At 56.3% G+C, this 24,706-nt stretch overlaps 1 protein-coding gene across 2 annotated transcripts; it reads left to right on the top strand.

Annotated features, from left to right (window-relative positions):
* The first annotated feature begins 4,944 nt into the window (after positions 1–4,944).
* Positions 4,945–15,359, top strand: PI16 (peptidase inhibitor 16). Of its 2 annotated transcripts, XM_029069152.2 has the most exons (6): positions 4,945–5,192; positions 11,527–11,748; positions 12,687–12,796; positions 13,001–13,089; positions 13,412–13,933; positions 14,262–15,359. In XM_029069152.2, exons 1-6 carry the CDS (start codon positions 5,037–5,039, stop codon positions 14,378–14,380), a joined length of 1,218 nt encoding a protein of 405 aa, XP_028924985.1. In that variant the 5' UTR covers positions 4,945–5,036; the 3' UTR covers positions 14,381–15,359. The 2 variants fall into 2 exon arrangements, with proteins under 2 accessions (XP_028924985.1, XP_028924986.1); XM_029069153.2 differs by lacking the exon at positions 13,412–13,933 and having other exon boundaries at positions 4,958–5,192.
* Positions 15,360–24,706: the final 9,347 nt, after the last annotated feature.

Below are 24,706 nucleotides of genomic sequence, written 5' to 3'. Positions count from 1 at the left end.
GAGAGAGCCCGGGCTTGGGAGTCAGAGGCCATGGGTTGGAATCCCGGCTCTGCCACTTGTCAGCTGTGTGACTGTGGGCGAGTCACTTCACTTCTCTGTGCCTCAGTTACCTCATCCGTAAAATGGGGATGAAGACTGTGAGCCTCACATGGGACAACCTGATTACCCTGTACCTATCCCAGCACTTAGAACAGTGCTCTGCACATAGTAAGCGCTTAACAAATACCAACATTATTATTATTATTATTTTTTTTAGGGCTTAAAATGTGCAAAGCACTCGAGAGAGTACAGTATAACAGGGTTGGTAGACATAGTCCCTGCCCACAAAGAGCTTTTTTTAAAATGGTATTTGTTAAGCGCCTACTATGTGCCAAGCACTGTACTGAGCGCTTGGGAGAGTACAACACAGTCGGTAGACACCATCCCTGCCCGCATGAAGTTTACAGTCTAATGGGGGCGATAGATGTGAAAATAAATTAGAACAAGAGGAAGAAAACATGGCAATCGAATGGTATGTGGGTCGTGCCTGCCTACTCTGTAGTAGTCTCCCTAAGTGCTCAGTAAAGTGCTCTGCCCACAGTGAGTTCTCAGGTGCTACTGTTGGTTGATGGAAACTATTACAAGCAGCGAGGTCAGATATGGGGCCTGGACCCATGCCCGGTCCCTGGGTCCCGGGTCAGGGAAGGGCTCGGGGCAGTCGGAAGCATGATCTCCTCGGGAAGGATTGTCTTGTGTCTCGTCAGAGAGGGCTGGACGACGGGAGGTTCCGATGGTCTGGGGAGAGAGCGTCCCAGACGTGATGACTGTCGGCTCCCTTCCAGGACCTTCCAAGCATCTGCCGGCCTCGTCTGTCCGAGACGGCGGGAGCCGGGGCCGGCCCAGGGAGCAGGCGTCGCCCCGATGCCGCCCCCACCCCGCGTCCGGGATCGGCCGGCTCGGTCCCTCACCTCCCGGGGCCACTGCCCCTCCGGGCCCAGGTAGTGCTGCTGGAACCATCTGCTTGGGGTGGCCGTTACTTCGGCCAGGGCCGTCCCATGGGTATAAACCTACTTTCTGGAGGCCTGAGACCCCGGAGTTTAAAGCTAGGGTCTGTCTCCTCCTGACAATGTGGTATTTGTGAAGCGCCATGTATGGAACGCTGTATCTAATAATAATAATAATTATTATGGTATCTGTTAAGTGCTTACTAGGTACCAGGCACTGTTCTAAGCACTGGAGTAGGTAGAAGGTAATCGGGTTGGACACAGTCCCTGCCCCACACAGGGCTCACAGTCTTAATCCCCATTTTACAGATGAGGGAACCGAGGCAAAGAGAAGGGAAGTGACTTGCCCGTGATCTCACAACAGACAAGTGGTGAAGCCGGGATTAGAACCCGTGACCTTCTGACTCCCAGGCCCGGGCTCTATCCACTAGGCCATGCTGCAACTTTGTTCTATGGTTATGCTGTACTCTCTCAAGCGCTTAGGTACAGCGCGCTGCACACCGTAAGTGCTCAGTAAGTACAACTGAGTGATCGATGCAAGATAATCAGGTTGGACCCAGTCTCTCCCTCAACATGCTCACAGCCCAAGTAAGGGGGAGAGCAAGTACCGAATCTCCATTTTACAGAGGAGGAAACTGAGGCCCGGAAAAGCTAAGCGACTTGCCCAAGATCACACGGCCGGCATGTGCCCGGGCTTCGGAGTCAGAGGTCATGAGTTCAACTCCCGGCTCTGCCACTTGTCAGCTGTGTGACTGTGGGCAAGTCACTTCACTTCTCCGTGCCTCAGTTCCCTCATCTGTAAAATGGGGATTAACTGTGAGCCTCACGTGGGACAACCTGATTACCCTGCATCTACCCCAGCGCTGAGAACAGCGCTCTGCATATAGTAAGCGCTTAACAAATACCAACATTATTATTATGATGTGGCAGAGCTGGAATTAGAACCCGGGTCCTCCGACCCTCAGGTCGGGGCTCTTTCCATTGTGGGGGCGAAGGGGGTGCGTGGGCTGAGGGAGGGCCACCGGGCCTTTCCACCAGCCACGTTCCCTTTGCCTGAGGACCATTCATTCATTCAATTGTATTCATTAAGCTCTTACTGTGTGCAGAGCACTGTACTAAGCGATTGGGAGAGTACAACAAGTGCTCCCAGGCCTGGGCAGGTGGGATGGGAAGCAGTGTGAACGGCGCCCGGGCTGCGGGTGTGGGTGTGGGCGCGGGCAGCCCCTGGGAGCTGGAGAGGGTCTGCTTCGCCCGCCGAGGCCAGGGAACGGGAGCAGCTGGAGACCAGATGTTGGTTACTCTCTTTCCTTCCATTTAGGTATTTGTTCTTTCTGCCGGAGAATGCGGGGAGGGGTACGATCCAGAGAGACGGGCGGGGAGGGCGTATAAAAGAAGCTGACGCCGTGCGTGGATCGTATTTGTTTGTGCATTGGGGGTTGTGGGCTGCTGCTTGGGTCTTCATTTCAGCCTGAGACTCTGGGAAGGCTGAGACCTGGAGAGAGACAGAGCCGTGCTGCCCGGCAGGGCAGGGCAGAACAGAGCCCGGCAGGGCAGAGCGGCAACGTCCAGCGAGGCAGAGCGGAGCCCAGCAGGGTATAGCAGCGGCGCCCGGCAGGGCAGGGCAGAGCAAAGCCCTGCAGAAGCAGCGTGGCTCAGTGGAGAGAACATGGGCTTTGGAGTCAGGGCTCATGAGTTCGAATCCCAGCTCTGCCACTTGTCGGCTGTGTGACTGTGGGCGAGTCACTTAACTTCTCTGTGCCTCAGTTCCCTCGTCTGTAAAATGGGGATTAAGACTGTGAGCCCCACGTGGGACAACCTGATTCCCCTATGTCTACCCCAGCGCTTAGAACAGTGCTCGGCACATAGTAAGCGCTTAACAAATACCAACATTATTATTATTATTATTATTAGCAAAGTCCAGCAGGGCAGAGCAAAGCCCGGCAAGCAGAGCAAAGCCCAGCAGGGCTGAGCGGCGCCCAACAGGCCGGGGCGGCAATGGCCAGCGGGGCAGAACAGCCGGGCAGAGCACCCAGCGGGGCACATCATAACCCGGCTAGGGCAGCTAGAGCCCAGCAGAACGGAGAAGTTGCGTTGCCCAGTGGATAGAGCCCAGGCCTGGGAGTCAGAGGCCCTGGGTTCTAATCCCAGCTCCACCACTTGGCTGCTGTGAGACTTTGGGCAAGTTACTTCACTTAGGGAAGCAGCGTGGCTCAGTGGAAAAAGCCCGGGCTTGGGAGTCAGAGGTCATGGGGTCGAATCCCAGCTCGGCCTCTTGTCGGCTGTGTGACTGTGGGCGAGTCGCTTCACTTCTCTGGGCCTCAGTTACCTCATCTGTAAAGTGGGGATTAACTGTGAGCCTCACGTGGGACAACCTGATGACCCTGTATCTACCCCCTCGCTTAGAACAGTGCTCTGCACTTAGTAAACGCTTAACAAATACCAACATTATTATTATTATTGTCTGGGCCTGTCACTTCATCTATACAAAAGGGATTAGACTGGGAGCTCCAGGGACAGTGTCCCATCTGATTAGCCTCTATCTATCCCAGTGCTTAGTACAGTGCCTGGCATATGGTAAACACTTGACAAATACCATTAAAAAAAAAAAAGCAGAGACTGGTAGAGCCCACCAGAATAGAGCCTGGCAGAGCAGAGCGGAGGAGAGTATCAACTCTCTTAGGACCCACTCCCCACCCCTCGGGGCCCCAAAAGCTCTGGGGAGGGGGACAGCGAGGAGCTGGGCCATTTCCCGACACTCCTCAGACCCAGCGTGGCCATCCCAACGATGGCCTTGGACACGGCCGGGCAGGAGCGTGGGGTGCAAATCCGAGGCAGCAGCTTGATGGTCCCCCAGGAAGATGGTCTAGGGCTCTCTTCTCCCATTCATTCATTCATTCATTCATTCATTCATTCAATAGTATTTATTGAGCGCTTACTATGTGCAGAGCGCCGTACTGAGCGCTTGGAATGGACAAATCGGCAACCCCGATCCATCCAGAATCCAGCCCACCCGAAGGGCACCCCTTGCCCAAGTTTCAATCCCATCGCAGACGTTATGCTGTGAACTTAGAGACGGTGGCCTCCGCGTTGCTCTATCTCTGGTCTTTGACCGTGTTCCCTGGTAATGCGTGCACACAGTACATACATTCGTAAATGTATACACACTCACACACACGCTCATCATCAAAGGTATTGACTGAGCGCTTGCAATGTGCAGAGCACTGTACTAAGCGCTTGGGAGAGCACCACACGACGGAGTTGGCAGACACGTTGCCTGCCCACAACGAGCTTACGGGATAGAGGGGGAGTTGGACATTTATATAAATAGTTTATACTCTGTAATTGAAAGATATGTACGTGCGTGAACATAGGTGCACACTCTTGCACGCATATTCGCACACACCTTTGTACGAACACGCACACGCCTACAAACACTCACAAACCCGATTATCGTTTCCTTCTGCTTCTGGCAGGGAGTCCAAAGTGAAGCAGGAGAACGGGTTTCCAGCCCCAAGGTTCGACACTTCCCTCCCCCTCTTCCCCTGTGGTCGCTTGACAGGTCCCGAACGAACCCCAACGAGGCCAGAGCGAGTCGGACAAGGGCCTCTGAACCGGAGCCAGACTGACGTCCGGTCGGGTGGGAGGTTTTCCCAGCGGGCTCTGGCGGGCACCTCCGGGACAGGAACATCTGGAATCCTGGAATTGTTCTTTTGGGAATGGGGGAGGGCAACAATAGGAACGATTTGGGCTTCGGTTCCCCTCGCACCTCATTGTCCCCTCAGCCCCGGAGGTCGGAGTGCCAGGGAGGGAAAGGTCAGATGGCGGGAGTGGTCCAGCGGGAGCGTCCCATCCTCTGTGACCCCGTCCCCCACCCTCCCCCTGCCCGCTGTCCCTTCTCGGGCGCCCCCGGTGATTGTGAGTTCGAGGCGGGCCGGGATGGGCTCCCTCCCCGCTCTCAGCCCCGGGTGGTTCTGGTTTGGGGCAGGGCTTTAAATCCAGCTGCCAGAGGCAGGGAGGGCTAGAGCCAGAGAGGAGCAGACAGAGGCAGCGGCGATGCAGAGCTCCCGCGTCCTCCCAGCTGTTCTCCTGTTCCTGGCGGCCGCTCCGCTGAGCTGCGCCCTCAAAGAGGAGGAGAGGGTCACCATGGTGGAGATGCACAATCTGTTCCGCTCCCAGGTCTCCCCTCCGGCCGCAGACATGCTGACCATGGTGAGTTGGGGGAGCGGGCGGAGGGGGGACGTCCGGCGGCGGGGCCGGGGGGCTTCCCGGGGGCCATGTCCACCCCGCGTTCTGTGGATAAGGACGATCCCGTTCGGCGGATCTGTGCCCTCGACTGGTGCTACCCGCCGGGTCCGAGCTGTGAAACTCTCCCTGGGCTGATTGCAATGAGGCTGCCATCTCAAGTGTCAGTCAGTGGGTCAATCGTCAGTCAATCGTATTTATTGCGCGCTTACTGTGTGCAGAGCCCTGTACTAAGGGCTTGGGAGAGTGCGATTTAACAATACAGCAGACATATTCCCTGACCGCTACAGATTGGTAATCCAGACCCCCACTGAGAAGCAGTATGGCCCAGCAGAGAGAGTGTGGGCCTGGGAGTCAGGAGACCTGGATTCTCATCCCGGCTCTGCTGTTTGCCTCTTGGCTGACCTGGGGCAAGTCGTTTCACTTTTCCGGGCCTCAGTTCCCTCATCCGTAAAATTCATTCAGTCGATAGTATTTATTGAGTGCTTACTATGTGCAGAGCACTGTACTGTGGAGATTGAATACCTATTCTCACTCCCCTTTAGACCGTGAACTCCATGTGAACAGCAACAGAGCCCGACCTGCTTATGTCGTATCTACCCTAGCACTTAACACAGTGTGTGGAACACAGAAAGCACTTAAATAGCACAATTAGTATTATCATCATTATCGGTGCCCGCTGTGTGACCTTGACCTAGTCACTTCACTTCTCCGTGCCTCGGTTCCCACATCCGTAAAATAGGGATTCGATACCCGATGTCCCTTCCCCTCGGACCGTGAGCCCGCTACGGGCCAGGGACTGTGTCCAACCTGATTATCTCTTACCTACCTTAGTGCTCAGTGTAGTGCTCAGCACATAATAAGCGCTTAACAGATACCCACGAGTATTGTAATTATTATTATTGGGTTACGTCTAGACAGCACCAGGGGAAATGAAGATGGATTATCCAGTTCACTGGATCCTTCTTAGACGGTCAAGTCGGATCATTCTGACTTCAAAGCGAACGAGCCGTTTGGCCACTTTCATGGGTCCGAGTGAGGAGGAAATGATTGCCGTTACTCCCTTCTGTGCAGTGTAATAATAACAATAATGTCGGTATTTGTTAAGCGCTTACAATGTGCAGAGCACTGTTCTAAGCACTGGGGTAGATACAGGGTAATCAGGTTGTCCCACGTGAGGCTCACAGTCTTCATCCCCATTTTGCAGATGAGGTAACTGAGGCACAGAGAAGTTAAGTGGCTTGCCCACAGTCACCCAGCTGCCCAGTGGCAGAGCAGGGATTTGAACCCATGACCTCTGACTCCCAAGCCCGGGCTCATTCCACTGAGCCACGCTGCTTCTAGACATTCACTACACTGTAGCTCCTCTCTACCCCTTTCCGCTTGGTTTCCATGGGGATGTGCATTTAAGGGAGATGTTTTGAGTCGTGTTTTGGTAGCCCCAACAGGGGGGACGGAAGAAGGCGTGGCTCAGCAGGTACCCCCTCACCCCAACCCTCTGGTTGCTGCTGCAGCTCTGCCCTGCTCTGCAGCTTCCAGCCTCTCCCCCTCGACTTCCCGGGCCTTGGCCAGAGCGATGTCCTGAGGCCACGGGACCGGTTGCTCTGTGGGTAGAGGACCCGGGGCCGCAGGCCCCTGCCCTCTCTGGGCCTCCGGCTCTTGACGCCGGCACAGGAAGAGTGAGCCCCGAGAGACTCTCCACTTGGTTGCCTCCCAAGGGTCGGGGGTGTCGTGGCTTGGAAATTTCTGACCTTCCCCCTGGGACTGGTGCTCTCATAGCAGCCCACCCAGCAGGCTCACTCCAAAATCCAGTCCCATCCCATGTCCAGCCTGCCAGCTGAGCTGGAGAGGAGACCTTGGGGCAGAGATGGGTCCAGGGTCCATCTGACGTTTTCTAAATGTGAACACTGTAATGCTTTTTCCTTCTGTTCGGCAGGACAGGGTCTCCCATTTGGACACAGCCCCTGAGCCATCCCTTTGAACTTGACTTTTCCCAGCAACTCCAGGTTCTCTCTCCTTGCCCCATTTCCCTACCTCCCCGAGAGCTCAGCATCCCTCCTCTGGCCGCGGTCATTTCGTAGCAGCTTTCTGAGTAAGGCTTCATTCGGGTTTCTGGGACCACGCCCCCCCGCCCCAACTTTGGCACCAGCTCCTCTCCCTGCCGAGGTTCGGTGGGGGCAGGAGGGGCAGTTGATCTGGCCCACGTGCCACCCTCCCAACAGTTGGGGTAGTCCACCCCCTGCCCCTCCTGTCTCCCACCCCTCTGAGAATGAGGAAACGAGGAGCTGTGAGACCTTGGCCACGTCCCCTCACCTCTCCGGGCCTCAGGACCTCCCATTTACAAAATGGGGACTGAGCACACTAGAACCCGGAACGGGTCTCTCTCACTGATCAAAGTCTCGCTGTCTGTCTGGGGTGAGAGGGAGAACGGGAACCAGGAAGACCGATTCCCCGCCCGGGCCTCTACCTCCCGGCCTGGTCGAGCTCCGAGCAGCAACCGCAGCTCTGACTTGTGGGTGCCTGTGAGCACCTGCAGAGACAGGAGACGGGAAGAAGCCTGCAGCAGGTAAGGAGGCAGACCGGCAGACCAGCTGGGCCCGGAAAAGGAGCCAGGTGAGGTCTTCAGCCCTGGGGCTTTGGAGGAAACTGGTCCCGTTTAGACTCCATCCTTCCTTCTCTGAGCCAGCCCTGCCTGGATTCTTGGGACCCTCCCTCCTAGACCCAGCACGAGGCCCCACGGTAAGAGCAGAAGCCTGGCCAGATCTGGTGGCCAAATGGCTAGCGGGGCTAGCCCCAGAACCCGGGGCCAGTTTCAGCCCCATCTCTGGAGATCCAGTGGATTTTCAGTTCTGGGGGACCCCCTGGATTCAGGTGTAGGGGAGCGGGTCCCCCTTAACGATAGGGGTCCGGGAGGGTAGAGTAGTTCCAGCAGAGGCCTGCGTGGGCTGGATTAGCCCCAGTCCTGCCTGCCCGGCTCAGGAAATGGGCCCCGGGCCTGAGGAGGGGTGAGGGGGCTGTGCACATTGAGGGTGTTGGATGTTGAGATCCCCGGGAGATCCGAGGCCCAGAGAGGGGAAGTGACTGAGCCGGCCCTCAGCCATGAAACAGCAAGCACTGAGGGACCCTGGAGGAGGGGCCTAAACCCACCATGAGGCAGACCACCCAGCTGCCTTGGGCTGACCTCAGCCCCAACCTGTCCCCGGCCTCATTGGCACGAGGGTGGCGTTCAGGTTTGAATCCAGACCTTTGGCTACCCCGAGGTGAGGGAAAAAAATGAAATCCGCTTCCACCCTCCCCGAGGGTGCCGATCTTGGACACCTGGATACGCAATTTTTTTTATGGTATTTGTTAAGCACTTACTATTTTCCGGGCACTGTTCTAAGCACTGGGATCTATACAAGCTAATCAGGTTGGACACAGTCCCTGTCCCACATGGGGCTCCCGGCCTTAATCCTCATTTTATAGACGACGTAACTGAGGTCCAGAGAAGTGAAGTGACTCACCAAGGTACACAGCAGACAAATGGCAGAGCCGGGATTCGAACGCAGGTCTTTCCGCCTTCCGGACCCCTGCTCTGTCCACTAGGTCACGCTGCTTCTGCTGGACATTCACCAGGCAATGGCGGGGAGAAACGATGCCGTACGAAAGTCCGTTTGATTCTGCTTGAGCCTAGAGTGTTTCTCTAGGGGCCCCGGGCCACACCCCACATCCTGTGCCCCGCATCCTGTACCCCACGACCCGCATCCCGCACCCCACACCCCACCTCGCACCTTGCACCTCTCCACCAGGCCTCTCTCCCCATACCCTACTCCCAACCCATTGCATTCACCTCCCAGGCCTGGTAATGCAGACGTTGCTTCTGAGCAGGGAGCTTCCAGAGTAGCTAATTTTTCACCTACCGGTCATCCCCCCGAGCCAGTTGCCTCTCTTGCTTCCTGCCCAGAGCCCGCCCTGGTGGGAAGGGATCAGAGAGGCCCGTGGCTGAGTAACTCAACACCAGCACTTTTCCTCTGTCCCCAACCCTGAGGAGGCAGGAAGGGCCAGAGGAGGATGGGGGTTAGGGGGATGGGGAGAGTCTCCCCTTCACCTCCCCAACTCCCTCCCAATCCCATCTATGCTCTCATCCTTCCCCACCATCTCACAAGAGGAGATTTCCCACCTTTTTTTTTTTTACGGTATTTGTTAAGGATTTACGACGCGCGAGGCACTGTAGTAAGCACTGGGGTAGATAAAGCTAATCAGGTTGGACATGGTCCATGTCCCACGTAGCACTCACCATCTTAATCCCCATTTTACAGTTGAGGTAACTGAGGTACGGAGGAGTTAAGTGACTTGCCCAAGGTCACACAGCAGACAGGTGGAGGAGCCAGGATTAAAACCCAGATCCTTCTGACGCCCAGCTCCTTGCTCTATCCCCTAGTCCATGCTGCTTCTCAAATATCCCTTGCAAAATCTACCCCCTTCACCTGAGCCTCTGACCTCATACCTTCTCACTTTCTTAATACCCTTATACCCACTTTCGTTTCCTCCCTAACTGCCTTCTTCAATTGCTCGCTCTGTGATGGCTCCTTTCCCTCCTCCTTCAAACAGGCCCATGACACCCCATCCTAGAAAATCCACACCCGCCAGCTTCCACCCCATCCCTTCTTCCAGTCCTCTCCTAGTTCCCATATTTAGTCTGCTGCTAAATCCTGTCGGTTCTTCCACCATATTTCCAGGACCATATTTCCGTCATCCTCGGTGGTATTTGTTGTGTGCTTATCGTGTGCAAAACACTGTACTGACCATACTTAAGTATTCTCAGCCTTCCAGCCTTCCAGCCTACCTTACATACTGTATTACTGAAGTACTAACATGTTCATATTCCCCTGTCTTTCCTCCTACCTGTAATTTATTTGACAAGATTATAAACTCCTTGAGAGCAGGGATCAGGTCTCTTTATTGTCCTTTCCCAAGCGTTTAGTACAGTGTTCTGCACCCAGTAGGTGCTCAGTCAATCCATCAAAGGTAGTTATTGAGGGCTCACAGTGTGCAGAGCACTGAACTAAGCACTTGGGAGAGTATAATACAGTGGGTGGGCACAATCCCTGACCTCAAGGAGATTTCAGTCTAGCTGTCTATATATTAGCTGTTTCTGGTATTTGTTAAGGGCTTACTATGTGCCAGGCACCGTTCTAAGTACTGGGATAGAAGCCGATCAGGTTGGACACGGTCCATATCCCGCATGGGGCATCCCCCATTTGACAGATGAGGGAACTGAGGCACAGAAAAGCAAAAAGTGACACCCCCCAAGATCTCGCAGCAGACAAGCGGCGGAACTGGAATCAGGACCCAGATGCTTCTGACTCCCAGTCCCGTGAGACCTAAGAACCGGGGAGATAGGCTTCAAGTACATTACGAGGAAGGGAAGGAAACGAGTAGAAAGATACGAATCTAAGTGCTGGGGCGATACGGGAGGACTACCAAAGTACTTAAGGGGCGGGACTAAGTGTATGGATGAGACAGCAGGGAGGGAAAACAGGGTGAGGGGGATGAGAGCGAAGCTATGATTTTATCAGGGCTTTGAATATTGGGAGGGGATTGATTGCTGATTGACTGATGAGTCACTCTTCTGCTCCAGAGTAGAGGCTGAACTGGGCCCAGGAGCTTTTGTATGTTTTAATGGAATCTGTGAAGCGCATCCTGTGTTCCAGGCACTGTACTGGACACCGTCCAGGAATCCACTTGGGACTCGCTATCTTAATCCCCATTTTCCAGATGAGGTAGGTAACTGAGGCCCCGAGAAGTGAAGTGTCTTGCCCAACGTCACGCAGCAGACAAGTGGCGGAGTTGGAATTGGAGCCCAGGTCCTTCTGACTCCCAGGCCCTTGCTCTATCCATTAATCAAACAATCTATGATATTTACTGAGCTCTTACTGTATGCAGAGCACAGTACTAAGCTTTTGGAAAGTACAGTTCAATGGAGTTGGTTGGAAGGGCTTCTGATAGCTGCGAGGGTGCTGGCTCACAGCTATCAGAGAGAAACAGCGTGGCTCAGTGGAAAGAGCCCAGGCCTGGGAGTCAGAGGTCATGGGTTCGAATCCCTGCTCTGCCACTTGGCAGCTGTGTGACTGTGGGCAAGTCACTTCACTTCTCTGGGCCTCAGTTACCTCATCTGGAAAATGGGGATGAAGACCGTGAGCCTCACGTGGGACAACCCGATCACCCCGTGTCTCCCCCAGCGCTTAGAACAGTGCTCCGCACATAGTAAGCGCTTAACAAGTACCGCCGTTATCACCGTCATTATCATCTGCTCCCTCAGAGATGGGACGAGGAGCTGGCCGCCTTCGCCAAGGCCTACGCCACCCAGTGCATCTGGGGCCACAACAAGGAGCGGGGCCGGCGTGGAGAGAACCTGTTCGCCATCACGGAAGAGGGGCTGGACATTCAGATGGCCATGGAGGAGTGGTACAACGAGAACGAGCACTACAACCTCACCTCTGCGGCCTGCGAGGAGGGTCAGATGTGCGGTCACTACACCCAGGTCGGTCCCCCCGCCCCGCCCCCGGCCCCCAGCGGCGACCCCACGGCTTCCGGAGGCCTGGGGGGACTCCCGAGCCGAAGGGCGCCGATCCGGTGTCCTCCGGGGTCCCGTGGCCAGGAGATGGCCAGGGCCCAGAGACACCCCTGCTGCCTCCCCCCGGGCTCCTCCCCCCGTCAGCCAGGCCTGGCCTCTCTAGGGTATATAGGACCGGAGCTGGCGGCCTCTGGGAGGGAGGGAACAGAACAGAACGGCGGTTGGGGGGCACTCATCCTGCCGGCTCCCCCAGTGGCCCCCATGGACCCGATGGTCCCTCCCTGTCTCCTGCTAGCTCTCGCCGCCCCCCACTGACTCCTGTCGGCCCTCATTAGCCCTCATCAACTCCCATCGGCCCCAGTCGGCCCCCACTGGCCCCCACTGACTCCCAACGGCCCCCACTGGCCCTCGCTTACTCTCGCCGGCCTCCGTCGGCCCCGACTGGCTGTCGTTCCCCACCGCCCTCCCCCCGCCCCACCGGCTCCCATCGGCCCCCCGGCCCTTTGCTGGCTTCTTGCTCATTCCCCCCGGCCTCTCGACGGACCCCACCGGCTCCTGCTGCCCTTCGCTGGCCCCCACTGCCGCCGCCCCCAGCCCTCTGCTGCCTCCTGCTAGCCCTTCACTGGCCCTTTACTGTCTCCTACGGACCCCCCAGCCCCCCCCCCCAGCCCTTTACCGCCTCCTGCTAGCCCCTCCTGATGGTACCGGAGGAGCTGGCTCCATCCCCGCCCTGGGATACCTTCTTCTGGGGTCTGGTCTGTCACCCCGCCACCCCCTCCTCCCCTCCTCCCCGGACCTGGCCATCCCCGGGCCGTCTCCCCACCGCTGCCTCCCGCCATTCATTCATTCATTCATTCATTCATTCAACAAGCGGGCACTGACAGTCTGGCGGTCTGGCCCGGTAGGTGGTGTGGGCGGCCACGGACCGGATCGGCTGCGGCTCCCATTTCTGCGAAAAGCTGGAGGGCGTCGAGGAGACAGACATCCACCTCCTGGTCTGCAACTACCAACCCCCGTGAGTGTGCGCTGGGGCAGGGAGGCAAGGGAACGCCGGGGGGGGGGGGCGGGGGTCCCTGCCTCTCTCCGCGGCCCCCCACCTCCCCTGGGGGTCCTTGCCTCCCTTCCTGGGGGGCCCCGCTCTGGGTTTCTACCAAGGAGAGCAAGTGCCATGCCCACCCCCGCCAACCCTCCCACACCCATTTTCTCCTCTCCGTCCCAGGGGCAACGTGAAGGGCCGGAAGCCGTACAAGGAGGGTCCGCGGTGCTCCCTGTGCCCAGACGGTTACCGGTGTCAGAACGGCCTCTGCGGTCAGTCACTGGGGAGGGATGGCCCCAAAGACAGCGATCCAGGTGGTCAGGGACGGATGGACCCCGGGCAGGCCGGATTCCCGGTTCCTTTGTGGGTCGGAGACCGATCCCCCAGAGGCCGTCGCCCTCCCCGAGCCCGGCCAGTAGTTGGGGCGGAAGGCCGACGTGTCTCACATCTGGGTCCCCCGGGGCCGGGAAGACGGGGTGAACCCTAGCGATGAAGAGCCCCTTGCCTGGCCCCTCGAGCAGCCCCTGGGGGTCCCAGCCCCTCCATAGACGGGGGGGGCCTAACCACCCTCCTCCGCCCTTTGTTTCCCCTCAGAACCAGCCGTAGGCCCTGCAACGACCACGGTACTTTCCCCAACCAAGGGGGTCCCGGCCTCCGGAGCCCCAGGACAGGCCCCCTCCCTCCGGCCGAGCTCCGACCCCGGCCCGGAGCCGCGGTCCGAAACGGAGGCCGGGGGCCGCGGCTCCCCTTCCGTGAGCCCGGAGTCACCCCTGTTCCAGGAAAGAGAGTCCACCACGCTGGTCCCCGAGGCTGCCCTGGAGAAGGAGACCGTCCCACCGGAGCCCCAGGGAAGGGCCTGGGAGAGCATTCCGGAGGGAACCTGGGAGGGAGACCGAGGGGAAGCCGAGGAGGGAGTCCAAGTGCTCCTGCCCTCCCTGAGCTCCTCGGCCTCATCGTCCCAGGCCGACCCCGGGCAGGAAGGGAGCCCTCACCCATCAGCCGCGGCCTCAGCGTCACCAAGGCCCGCGAACCCCCTTTCCCGGGACCCTCCCCTCCCCCACAGGGCCACCGGGTCTAACGCCACAGGAGGGCGAGCCCTGGCCCTCCGGTCCTCGGGTAAGTCGACCCACCCCGCCCTCACCTCTCACTTTCTCCTCAGCCCCCCAGCACGGAGCCCTATCCGGCGCCCTCTGACTGGCCCCTCCTGGAACCCGAGGGCACTCCCAGCAGCCCTCAATCCCGCCAGCAGGCAGGCCCGATCCCATTCTCAACTGCCCCCGCTCCCGCCCACCTGCAGCCCCCTATCCTGCTTGGACGCCCGGGCTTCGCTCCCCTCCCCGGCCTACTAGGCCCAGCTGCGGGTCCTGGGGTCGGACCCTCCAGGTAGAGATGTGATCCTGCCCTCGTCGGGAACCGACACTATCGTTTCTCCCTTCTCTTCTAGGGGCCGCCCACCTCCAGCCGAACACCCAAGTGGACGGGCAAAGCAGCTCCGGCCCCAGCTGCCTGACAGCCTCCCTTGGGGGGCTTCTGGCGACCCTGGTCGTAGCCCTTCTCTTCTAAAGGGAAAGGCCTGGGGCGGAGGCGCAGGAGAGGCAGGGTCCTTCTACTGACCCCCGGGGTGCAGATGCCAACCCCCCTCCCCACGGCCTCGTCGCCCACCGGGCAGCTGGGCCGGCGTCAGCCCCTCTCGGGCCTCCGGGCCTCCGACTCAGGGCCTCAGGACCGGTCCCGGCCCAGACGGCTCTCCGGAAGCGTTCTCTGAGCCGGGCCCTGGGCCCGGCTTGGCCCCCAAACCTCCTCGGAGACCCCCGGCTACAGAAACCCAGATCACTGATGCCCTGGGCAGAGAGAGCTTCCAGCCCCATCCGGCCTCTGAATCCGAGGCGGGGAAGGGAAGCAGGATGCTCCCAGAGCCCCACACCTGTCTGAGGTGGGAGTTCCCACGTACCCACACCCCACTCTGCTGAGCTCACGCACCCACGGGACTGACACAGGGCAGGGGAGGGTCGGGCAGGCTGTGCGGGAGATTTTCCCTTCGCCCTCAACCCCCGCCCCCTCCTCATCGGACTCTCTTCAGTCCGAAACCCGACCGGCCACACGAACCACTTCCTAACGCAGGCGTCAAATTGCGATGTCGAAATCTAGCCAGAGGAGCCACAGTCCGGAGCAACTAGGGTCTGGCCCCCAAACAATATAACGTGCTTTCCGACGCCGGGTCTCCTGCCTGGCTCGAGTCCCAAGCCCTCCCCTGCCCACTCGTGGGGTCTCTGACCCTGAGCCCCTTCGGGTCCCTGGGAAGGAGCCTGCTTGATTCTGGGGGGCCCGGTGACCCGCCCCCAAAACCGATCCCCCTCGGTGGGAGCGTGGGGCTTTAGCTCGCTTCTGGGAGTCCTGGATCGTCCTGAGAAATCCTTCCAGAGGAAGCCGAACGGTCAGGGATTGGGGCAGGCTAGGGAGAGGGATCCGGAGACGGGAAAGGCAGCTGGGTGGAGAGGAGCGTCCACTCCACATACGACTAGAATAAAGTCTGGATGGAAGAGCCGGAGTCTCAGCCTCGGTGACTGGCGGCGGGGGGCGGGGGCAGGTTATGAGGAAGGGTCTGTGGTGCGGTTGCATCAGACTCAACTCCCTCCTCGGACCTCCTTTCCTCAGTTATGCCCATCGGCCTCCACCCAGGGCCCCCGTCCCCCTTCAGTGCCGCCGACCCCTCCAGAATTGCTCTGAACCCCTCCTCTTTCCAGACTCCAGCTTTCTCCACCTCTCGGGAACCCCTCGCCACTTTCGCCTCCTGGCAACCAGCCCCGGGTTCCCCGGGCTGCCGAGTTGGGACCAAGAATCGGGACCTGGAAGGTGCCCCCGACTCCTCCTCCCGAGACCCAGACGGTGGCAGCTTTGCCCAGCAGATGGCAATACCGGGGCTGCAGAATGGGACTGGAAGGGAAGGAACCTCCCTGCCCGGGCTGCCCAGGACCACTCTTCGTACCCTTCTGCCCTCAGAACTGTCTTCTAAAGCATGTTCCCCTGGCACCCTCAAGCTCCCTCGAGCCTCGTGAGGGACCTTCAGCCTCCTCCGCCCTAGAGAAGGACTGAAAGGCCCTGCCTCAGGGATAACTGAGGCCCGGGGGTGGTGGGAGAATTCACAGCAGATGGCAGCTCTACCTGGAACCCTGCCTCCTTCCCCGTCCGGATAGGAGGTGGCCAACATTCTCTCTTTCCCAGCTGGGCGCTTCCCGGAAGGGGCGCGTCGTGGCCCTTCGGAAGGATCTCGATTCAGAAGGCCAGAGCGTGGGTCAAAGGGGCCGTGTCTTTCAAAGCCACGAGGTCTGCCAGGTCAAGGGCTCACCTTAAACTATCACCTCCAGGCCCCGGACGCCTGGGGCATCTCCAGAAAGAGAACCCCGGGTGTCTTTTGCTCTCAGGTGAATGAGGGGTTGCGGGAACGAGGGTCAGGGGCACCTAGTTTTCCACCACGGATATAATAACATTAATCATGACGGTAATAATATCGTTAAGCGCTCACTGTGTGTCAAGCACCTAATAAGCACTGAGGTAGATACGAGATAATCGCACAGGGCTCACAGTCTAAGTAGGAGGAAGAAGAGGTTTCGAATGAGTATCTTTACAGATGAGGAAACGGAGGCACGGAGGAGCGACGTGACTCACCCGAGGTCACCCAGCGGCCAAGGGGTCGGAGCTGGAATTAGCACCTACGTCCTCTGATTCCCAGACCTGGTACTTTGGCGGGTGTCGCCGTGGGTCTCAGTTTTCCCTTCGGTAAAGGAACTTCCAGGGCGGGAATGGGTATTCTCTCGGGAGAAAACCAGGGCCGGACCCGCAGGTGAAACCCGAGAGAGGAGAGTCATGGGAGGGACCTCGGACTTTAGTTCCCCAAATGTCCTTGGGCATGGGGAGGAGAGGGAGACGAAAGAGAGGGTGAGGAATGAGAGAGTCCCGCTGTCCCCGCCTCAGCCAAGCCCCTCTGTCCCCCTCGAGGACCCAGGACTCCAGGGAAGGAGTCAGTGGCTACTCTGACCGCCCAGACCAGCAGCAGCAGCAGCAGCAGCAGCAGCAGAGGCCAGCCTGGGCGGGATGGGGGGAGACCGACTGAGGCCTCCCAAGCAGTCTCCCAGACCAGCCCAGGCACTGCCCTCCCTCTGGCGGCCCGAGGAGGATGGTAGGAGCAGGGTGGTAGGACTGCTCTCCCCGCCTCCGCCCGGTTGCCAAGGCGGTCGCAGCCCCAGAACACAACCCCTTTTGTTAGCGGCCAGTGCTGGCTCCAGGCCTCCTCCTCCTCCTTTCTCTCTCTCTCTCTCTCCCGCCTCTCCCCTCTTCGCTCCCCACAGCCCAGCTCAACCGCCTCCCCTTCCCGCCCCCTTCTCCACTCCCCCTCCAACCCAGATCCAAGCAGCCAATCCTCAGGGCTCCAAACCTTGCCGTCCGAAGAGCAGCTCTTGGGGAGATGCGCCACCCGTTGCTAAGGAAACCGGGCTCACCATGGCGACGGCCAACGGGCAGCCCCTGGCTGCCACCAATCCCCGCGCCTGCCGCTCCTTCATGGGCGGGCGCGGGGAGGGGGAGAGCAGAACACCAGAGAATCGGAGAATCCGGGCCTGAATGGGCCACATCCCTCCTCCTCCATCCCCAGGCAGATACTCTCTGTCAGATCAGGGCAGAGCAGGCAGAACTCTCCCTTGTGTCACCACACCAACACTTTCCCTGTTGCCCGGTGGCCCTCGATGGGGCTAGAACAGGCAGCCCTGCCCCAAGGGGCAGGACCTGTAGACAAGTTCCCTGCTTTCGAAGAGCTTCCAGTCAGAGGAAGGGAAGGAAGAAACGAGGAGGAGGGAGAAGGAAAAAGGGGAAGAGAAGGCAGGGAAAGGCAAGAGAAGAGGAAGAGGGAAGGCGAGAAACCAACTGAGGAGCGTCGCAGACCTAGAGATCCTGACCTAAGTGGCTCGCTCATTTACCCTTGGGCCTGTTCCTCTCCAGATTAAAGAATCCCACCCTGGGACCTCTAGGGCTGGAAGGGCTCCTGGTGCTCACCAGCTCCTGGCTGGCCCCACTGTGAGAAGGAGCGTCTGACACATTGGTGTTGAGCTCTGACACAGTTGTGCCCTCTCCCTCATCAGCCCCATCGACCCACCTCCCGCGAGACTAGGCCTAGGTGGGCCCAAGTCCCTCCGTTTTCCAGCAGGCAATACTCCCCTTGCTTCTCAGTTTCTTCACTACCTGCTTCAGTCCTATACCAGTCCTCTTACCTTTTCCATTTGGGAGTCCCTGGAACTTCCCTGGAAGTTGCGTTTGGAGCAAACCTCCGGCCGGAGCAAAGACCCTTACGGACCCCTTTAGAGGCTGGTGGCCCAAGTCCTCAGCCCCGCCTGACCTGTAAAGATGCAGCCTTCTCCCACTCTGTGGGCAGACCGGGGACTTTCTGGAGCAGGCGGGCCCAAGGATTTGCAAGCCCCTGCTCCCTTCCATAATAATGATACTAATAGTATTTTGTAAAGCGCTTACTATGTGCCAGGCACTGTACTAAGCACTGGGGTGGATACAAGCAAATCGGGTCGGACACAGTCCCCGTCCCACCTGGGGCTCACGGTCTTAATCCCCATTTTACAGTTGAGATAACTGAGGCGAAGAGAAGTTAAGTGACTTGCCCCAACTCATACACCGGTCAAGTGGCAGAGCTGGGGTTAGAACACAAGTCATTCTGACTCCCGGGCTTGTGCTCTATCCACTAGGCCATGCTGCTTCTCTGCTTCATCGCTGCTTCATCCCTTCCTGCCTCCTCCCTTCCTCTTCCCTACTTTTCTCCCACCTGTCCTCGCAAAGCAACCATGGCAACCCTTGTCAGCTGGTCTCCCTCTTTCCTTCTTTCTCTCCCTTGTTTTTCCTGCCTTCCCTTAAGAGAAGCAGCGTGGCTCAGTGGAAAGAGGATGGGCTCTGGAGTCAGAGTTCATGGGTTCGAATCCCGGCTCGGCCACTTGTCAGCTGTGTGACTTTGGGCAAGTCACTTAACTTCTCTGTGCCTCAGTTACCTCATCTGTAAAATGGGGATTAAGACTGTGAGCCCCACGTGGGACAACCTGATTCCCCTGTGACTACCCCAGCGCTTAGAACAGTGCTCGGCACATAGTAAGCGCTTAACAAATACCAACATTATTATTATTATCCCTTCTTCCCTTCTCCCTCCTCCCCATTCATTTTTTAAAATGGTATTTGTTAAGCTCTTACTATGTGTCAAACACTGTTCTAACCTCTGGGGTAGATACAAGCTAATTAGGTTGGACATGGTCCCCGCCCCACACAGAGCTCACATTTTGAGTAGGAGAGAGAACAGGAGAGAGAACAGGAGAACTGAGGCACAGAGAAATTAAGTGACTCGCCCAAGGTCACACAGCAAACATTTGGCAGAGCCGGGATTAGAACCTAGGTCCTCTGACTCCTGGGCCCTTGCTCTTTCCACTAGGCCCCGCTGCTTCTCTCCTTCCCTTCTCCTAGACCGTGAGCTCCTTGCCGGCAGGGAACCACTCTACCAATTCTGTTATATTGTAATAATAATGTTGGTATTTGTTAAGCGCTTACTATGTGCCGAGCACTGTTCTAAGCGCTGGGGTAGACACAGGAGAATCAGGATGTCCCACCTGGGGCTCACAGTCTTAATTCCCATTTTACAGATGAGGTAACTGAGGCACAGAGAAGCAAAGTGACTTGCCCACAGTCACACAGCTGATGAGTGGCAGAGCCGGGATTCGAACTCATGACCTCTGACTCCAAAGCCCGGGCTCTTTCCACTGAGCCACGCTGCTTCTATATTGTACTCTCCCAAGTGCTTAGTACAGTGCTCTGCCCAAGTAAGATCGACTGACTGATTGGTCTGAGACACACCTTTGGAACCATTTCCCACTTTCGGGAAAGATTACAGTCTGGGCTGGGTTTATCCGGACAAAGAAAGAGGTGGGCAGGGAACCCAGTGGAGATGCCCATACGTCCTGTGGGGTTGTTTGCTCACGGGGCCTCTTATCTTCCCTGCGTCTTGGGGAGGGTGTCGGGGGCTCTACGTTTTCCCACAGACACTGGAAATGCCAGTGTTAACTGTCTTCTCCAGGCCTTGGCTGCCTTGCAATGAGACTTCCAACAATTTCATCATTGTTTGGCACTGCGGGATCTCCCAGTTCCCCTCGGAAGCATGAAGCCCTCCACATTCTCAGTCTGTCTATTCCTCAGCCTCCTACACGGGGCATTTAAGGTCAAAACATACTTCTTTCCCAAGCAACCTGAGTCTGAGACGACGTCAACATCACTTTGCACGCCTGAACAGTAATGCTGGAAGCGCCCAGTGGCTTTCGCATTCCACGTTGTTAGAAAGAGCGCCTAGAGGGGCTTGTTTGGATTTCTGCCCCTTCAGGATGACCTAAATGTTTTTCTTTTTCTGAGTGTCTCTTTCACCATCTCCCGCTCCTTAGAAAAGACGGTTTCGATAAGCTCCACTTCTGAATAGAATCTCTCAGCCCCTCATGAGGACCTCTCAAGATGACGCCCGAATTTCTGCTTTGGTTCTCTCGACCCCTGCTCTGAATGATTCATTTAGTAGGAATTATTAAGCTCCCGCTGGTAGGAGTATTTATCGATTGCCCACTTAGTGTCATGCACTGTCCAGAATGCTTGGAAAAGACAGAATAACAAAGCGACACATTCCCTGTCCAAAGGCAGCTTCCGCTCTAGCCGGAGGAGACAAACACAAAAATATTTACAACTAGAGAGGTTGCAAAATAAAGCAGATATACATAGTGAGTAAATAAATCCTAGAGTTAGCTGAAGGGATGGTACGGCTCAGGTTGCTGGGAACTAAATCCGAAGAAATTTGTTGGAGGAGGTGGGAATTTGTGGGGGATTTGAAAGTGGGGCGCATGTCTAATATGGAGAGGGAGGGAGGGAGAAGCCAAGGGGAACAGTGTGAGTGAGGGGACAGAGGGAGGAGAATCAAGAATGAGTTACAGCTAGAATAAAGTACCTACCACAAGGAATTGCTGGGTACTAAGCACTTGGGAAATACAAAACAAAGAAGTGACACATTCCCTGCCCCCCAGCAGTTTCCATTCTAATTAATCATTCATTAATTATGGCATTTGTTAAGCGCTCACTGCGTGCCAGCCACTCTTATAAGCATTGCGGTAGATACAAGGTTATCACTTTGGACACAATCCCTGTCCTACTTGGGTCTCACAGCCTGGGTAGGAGGGAGATAGACTTAAAAATAGAATAAACATTTGTGTGGCCCCTGAATTGAAGGCTTTGCACTAAGTGCTGGAGACGTACAACAGGTGCTTCAAAAAAAAAAAAAGACAAGGAGAGATTTTAGAACCAAAGATCTCGTGTGCCAAAGAAGAGGTACCTGCTGCAGGTGGATGGGATTGAGTTTGAAACTGAGTTTAGAGTCGCTGAATGACCGAATTCCCGAGCCCGCTGCAGACACTCTTCTCGACCTCTGTCTCGATATCCTAGGCTCTGTCCCCTAATCCTCAAGAGGGCCATGACCTTTGGGAAAGGAACTTTGCCACAAACATCAGGACCTGGCACAGAAGTGGATGGAAGCATCGGGCTCACTCCAGAACCTCTAGAATTTCCCGGTATGGCCTATCAACTGTGGGTGCTATAGATGTTCCCCCTGGAGAATGTACTAAATGTTTAATACAGTGCTCTGCACACAGTAAACGCTCAATAACTAGCATAGATTGGCTGACTGGATGGGTGTGTGACTGGTTGTGTGTAGTGTCCATGGTCTCTCCATGATGGGGGAGGAGAAACCCCATTAAGACACCCGAACGCCCAGGAAATCTCCTGCTAGCCCCTGGGGAAGGCCTTGCAGACCAGTTGGGAATTCTGGGATGATCCAGGATCCATCATGGAGCTGGTCATCACTTCCCCTCAAATTCCGGCCTGAGGGACTAGTCCTGGATCTTCCACTCCAAGAACGGAGACAAGGGATGTGAAAGACTGGGGTGTCGAGTCCTTGAGGAGACTACAGGGGGGCCATCAGGACCCAATGCCTCAAGCCATGGAGACCGCCCCCCCCCTTCCCCAGAAGGAAAACCCGAGACCACCGGGCTGAGCACGATGGGAAGGTATAAGGGTAAAGAGTGCCAGTATAACAAAGACAGTGCTCGGCTAAAGGTGGGAAGCTAAACCAGATCCCAATCAACTTCCTTCTGCAGGAATCAATCAGTGGAGGCTGCTAATTATCACACCGTAAGTGGGAAACCACTCAACAGTGTAAGACAAAGACAAAAAGAAAAATCAACCCATTCAACTGGGTAGAGGAAGATCAGACAAGGGCACCCAGGAACATCTGAGGTAATCCGATCAAATAATAACGATTAATAATAATTATGGTACTTGTTAAGCGCTTACTATTTGCCTAGCACTGTTCTAAGCCCCCGGGGTAGATTCAAGTTGGTCGTTAGCACCCTTATTATGCACCAGTTTGGCCTTTGCTCTTTCTTTTTTCATGGTACTTGTTAAGCGCTAACTATGTGCCCAGCACTGTACTAAATGTTAGGTAGACACAAAATAAATCAGAGAAGCAGCATGGCTCAGTGCAAAGAGCCCGGGCTTAAGAGTCAGAGGTCATGGGTTCTAATTCCTGCTCCGCCACCTGTCAACTGTGTGACTTTGGGCAAATCATTTCACTTCTCGGTGCCTCAGTTATCTCATCTGGAAAATGGGGATTAAGACTGTGAGCCTCACGTGGGACAACCCGATTACCCTGTATCTACCCCAGCGCTTAGAACAGTGCTCAGCACATAGTAAGCGTTTAAATACCAAATTATTACTATTATTATTATTATAAATCAGGTTGGATGCAGTCCCTGTCCCACATGGGGCTCACAGCAGCATGGTGTAGTAAATAGAGTAGGGGCCTGGGAATAGGAAGGACATGGGTTCTAATCCCAGCTCCAACACTTGCCTCCTGTGTGACCTTAGGCAAGTCACTTCACTTCTCTGTGCCTCAGTTACCTCATCTGTAAAATGGGAATTGAGACTATGAGCCCCACATGGGACAGGGACTGTGTCCAAACCGATTTGCTTAGATCCACCTCAGTGCCTGGAACATGGTAAGGGCTTAACAAACACCACAGTTATTATTATTTATTATTAGTAAAGTCAGAGGGGGGAGGATTTAATCTCCATGTGACAGATTAGGTAATTGAGGCACAGAGAAGTTGTGTCAAGGTCACACAGCAGTCAAATGACAGAATGAGGATTGGAACGCAGGCCCCCTGATTCCTAGGCCCGCGCTCTTTTCACTAGGGCACACTGCTTCTTTGCTCTCACTCTCGGTGCTGGGTTTTGCTCTGCTCGCTCCAGTATCCTGCTCCCCTCACCGGCCTCCCACCTGCTGGGTCCATCTGAGGGGGCAGACTTGTGGAAAACCTGCTTCTCCCATTTAATGGCAAAACCGTCCAGCGGGCAAACGGCCCTTAGCATAACCTGTCCGTGACCAACAGCCTCCCGAGTCTGAGTGCTGGGCACAGCATGCCGCTGGGGCCAGGGGTCAAACAATCAATCAATCAATAATATTTATTGAGTGCTTACTGTGTGCAGAGCATGGAACTAAATACTTGGGAGAGTGCGCTACAACAGAATTGGTAGGCACGATCCCCGCCCACAAAAAGCTCACGGGATGGGGAGTTAGACATTAAAATAAGTCGCCGATAGGAGAAATGGTAGAGCGTAAGGATATGGACGTAAATGTTGCCCAGTGAAGGTGGCGTGAATATCAAGGGCATAGGAGAAGTAGAAAGGAGGGTAAGTAGAGAAAATGAGGGTCTAGATGGGGAGGGGAAGGTCTCTTGGGGGAGATGTGATTTTGGTAGGGCTTCGAAGGTGGGGGGGAGTGGTGGCCTGTCAAATAAGAACGGAGAGGGAGTTCCAGGCCAGAGGCAGGATGCGATTGACGGGTCAGCTGCGGGAAAGAGGAGATCGAGGTACGGTGAGTAGGTCGGCGTTAGAGGAGCGTAGTGTACGGGCTGGGGAGTAGGAGATCAGTGAGGTAAGATAGGAGGGGCATAGCTGATTGACTGCCTTAAAGCCAATGGTAAGGAGTTTCTGCTTGAGGTTGAGGTGGATGGACAGCCCCTGGAGGATTTTGAGGAGGGAGGAGACGTGGACGAATGTTTTTGTAGGAAAATGACCCAGGCAGCAGAGTGAAGTTTAGACTGGAGTGGGAAGAGACAGGAGGCGGATCTTTACAGTTGCCTCCAAAACCATCCTCTCCACCTCTGTCTCTCCGGGCTCTGACGCAAATGAGTAGCGGAAAGTGACTCACCAGCCCAGTGGAAGATTCTGGGTCCCGGCCTGCAATCTCGTTGCTAATCTCTAATCCTGTGATAGAGGCATTCTGAAGGCCCAGCCTTGTCGCTGATAGAGAGATAGGTGGCTCTCCGAACGGTCCATCGACCTCCCTCGACTGTGCTCCACCCGTTTCCCCATTACAAAGCGGGAACGCTGCTGGGTTCTAACCAGAAAGCCATTCTTGTACGGGACGCTCTTAAAACCACGACTTGGGAAATAAAGGCCAAACTCCGGCACCCGCTCTGCACACAGTAAGTGCTCGAGAAATACGACCGACTGGCTGACAAACTTGCTACAGGTGCCGCAAAAGATGGTGCTTGCCTTTTCTGGAAACAAGCCCGCCAGCCGGCTCCATCACGGTGGACGGTCTGTTACCGCTACCTTCTTCACAGTGACTCGTCTGCCCCTACGTGGGGTTGCATCGGTCCCACGGCCCTTGAGAGAGGCAGTTCAAAATGGCCTCCTCGCACAAAGCACCACATTTGCAGGGGAAGCGTGGACAGGGAAAATTAAAACTTTCCCGCCCTGTTC

Source organism: Ornithorhynchus anatinus, chromosome 7 (assembly GCF_004115215.2).
Source record: "Ornithorhynchus anatinus isolate Pmale09 chromosome 7, mOrnAna1.pri.v4, whole genome shotgun sequence".
NCBI classification, from domain to species: Eukaryota; Metazoa; Chordata; class Mammalia; order Monotremata; family Ornithorhynchidae; genus Ornithorhynchus; species Ornithorhynchus anatinus.
The sequence above is the reverse complement of the archived record's forward strand: the minus strand, read 5'-3'. Positions and strand labels throughout refer to the sequence as shown.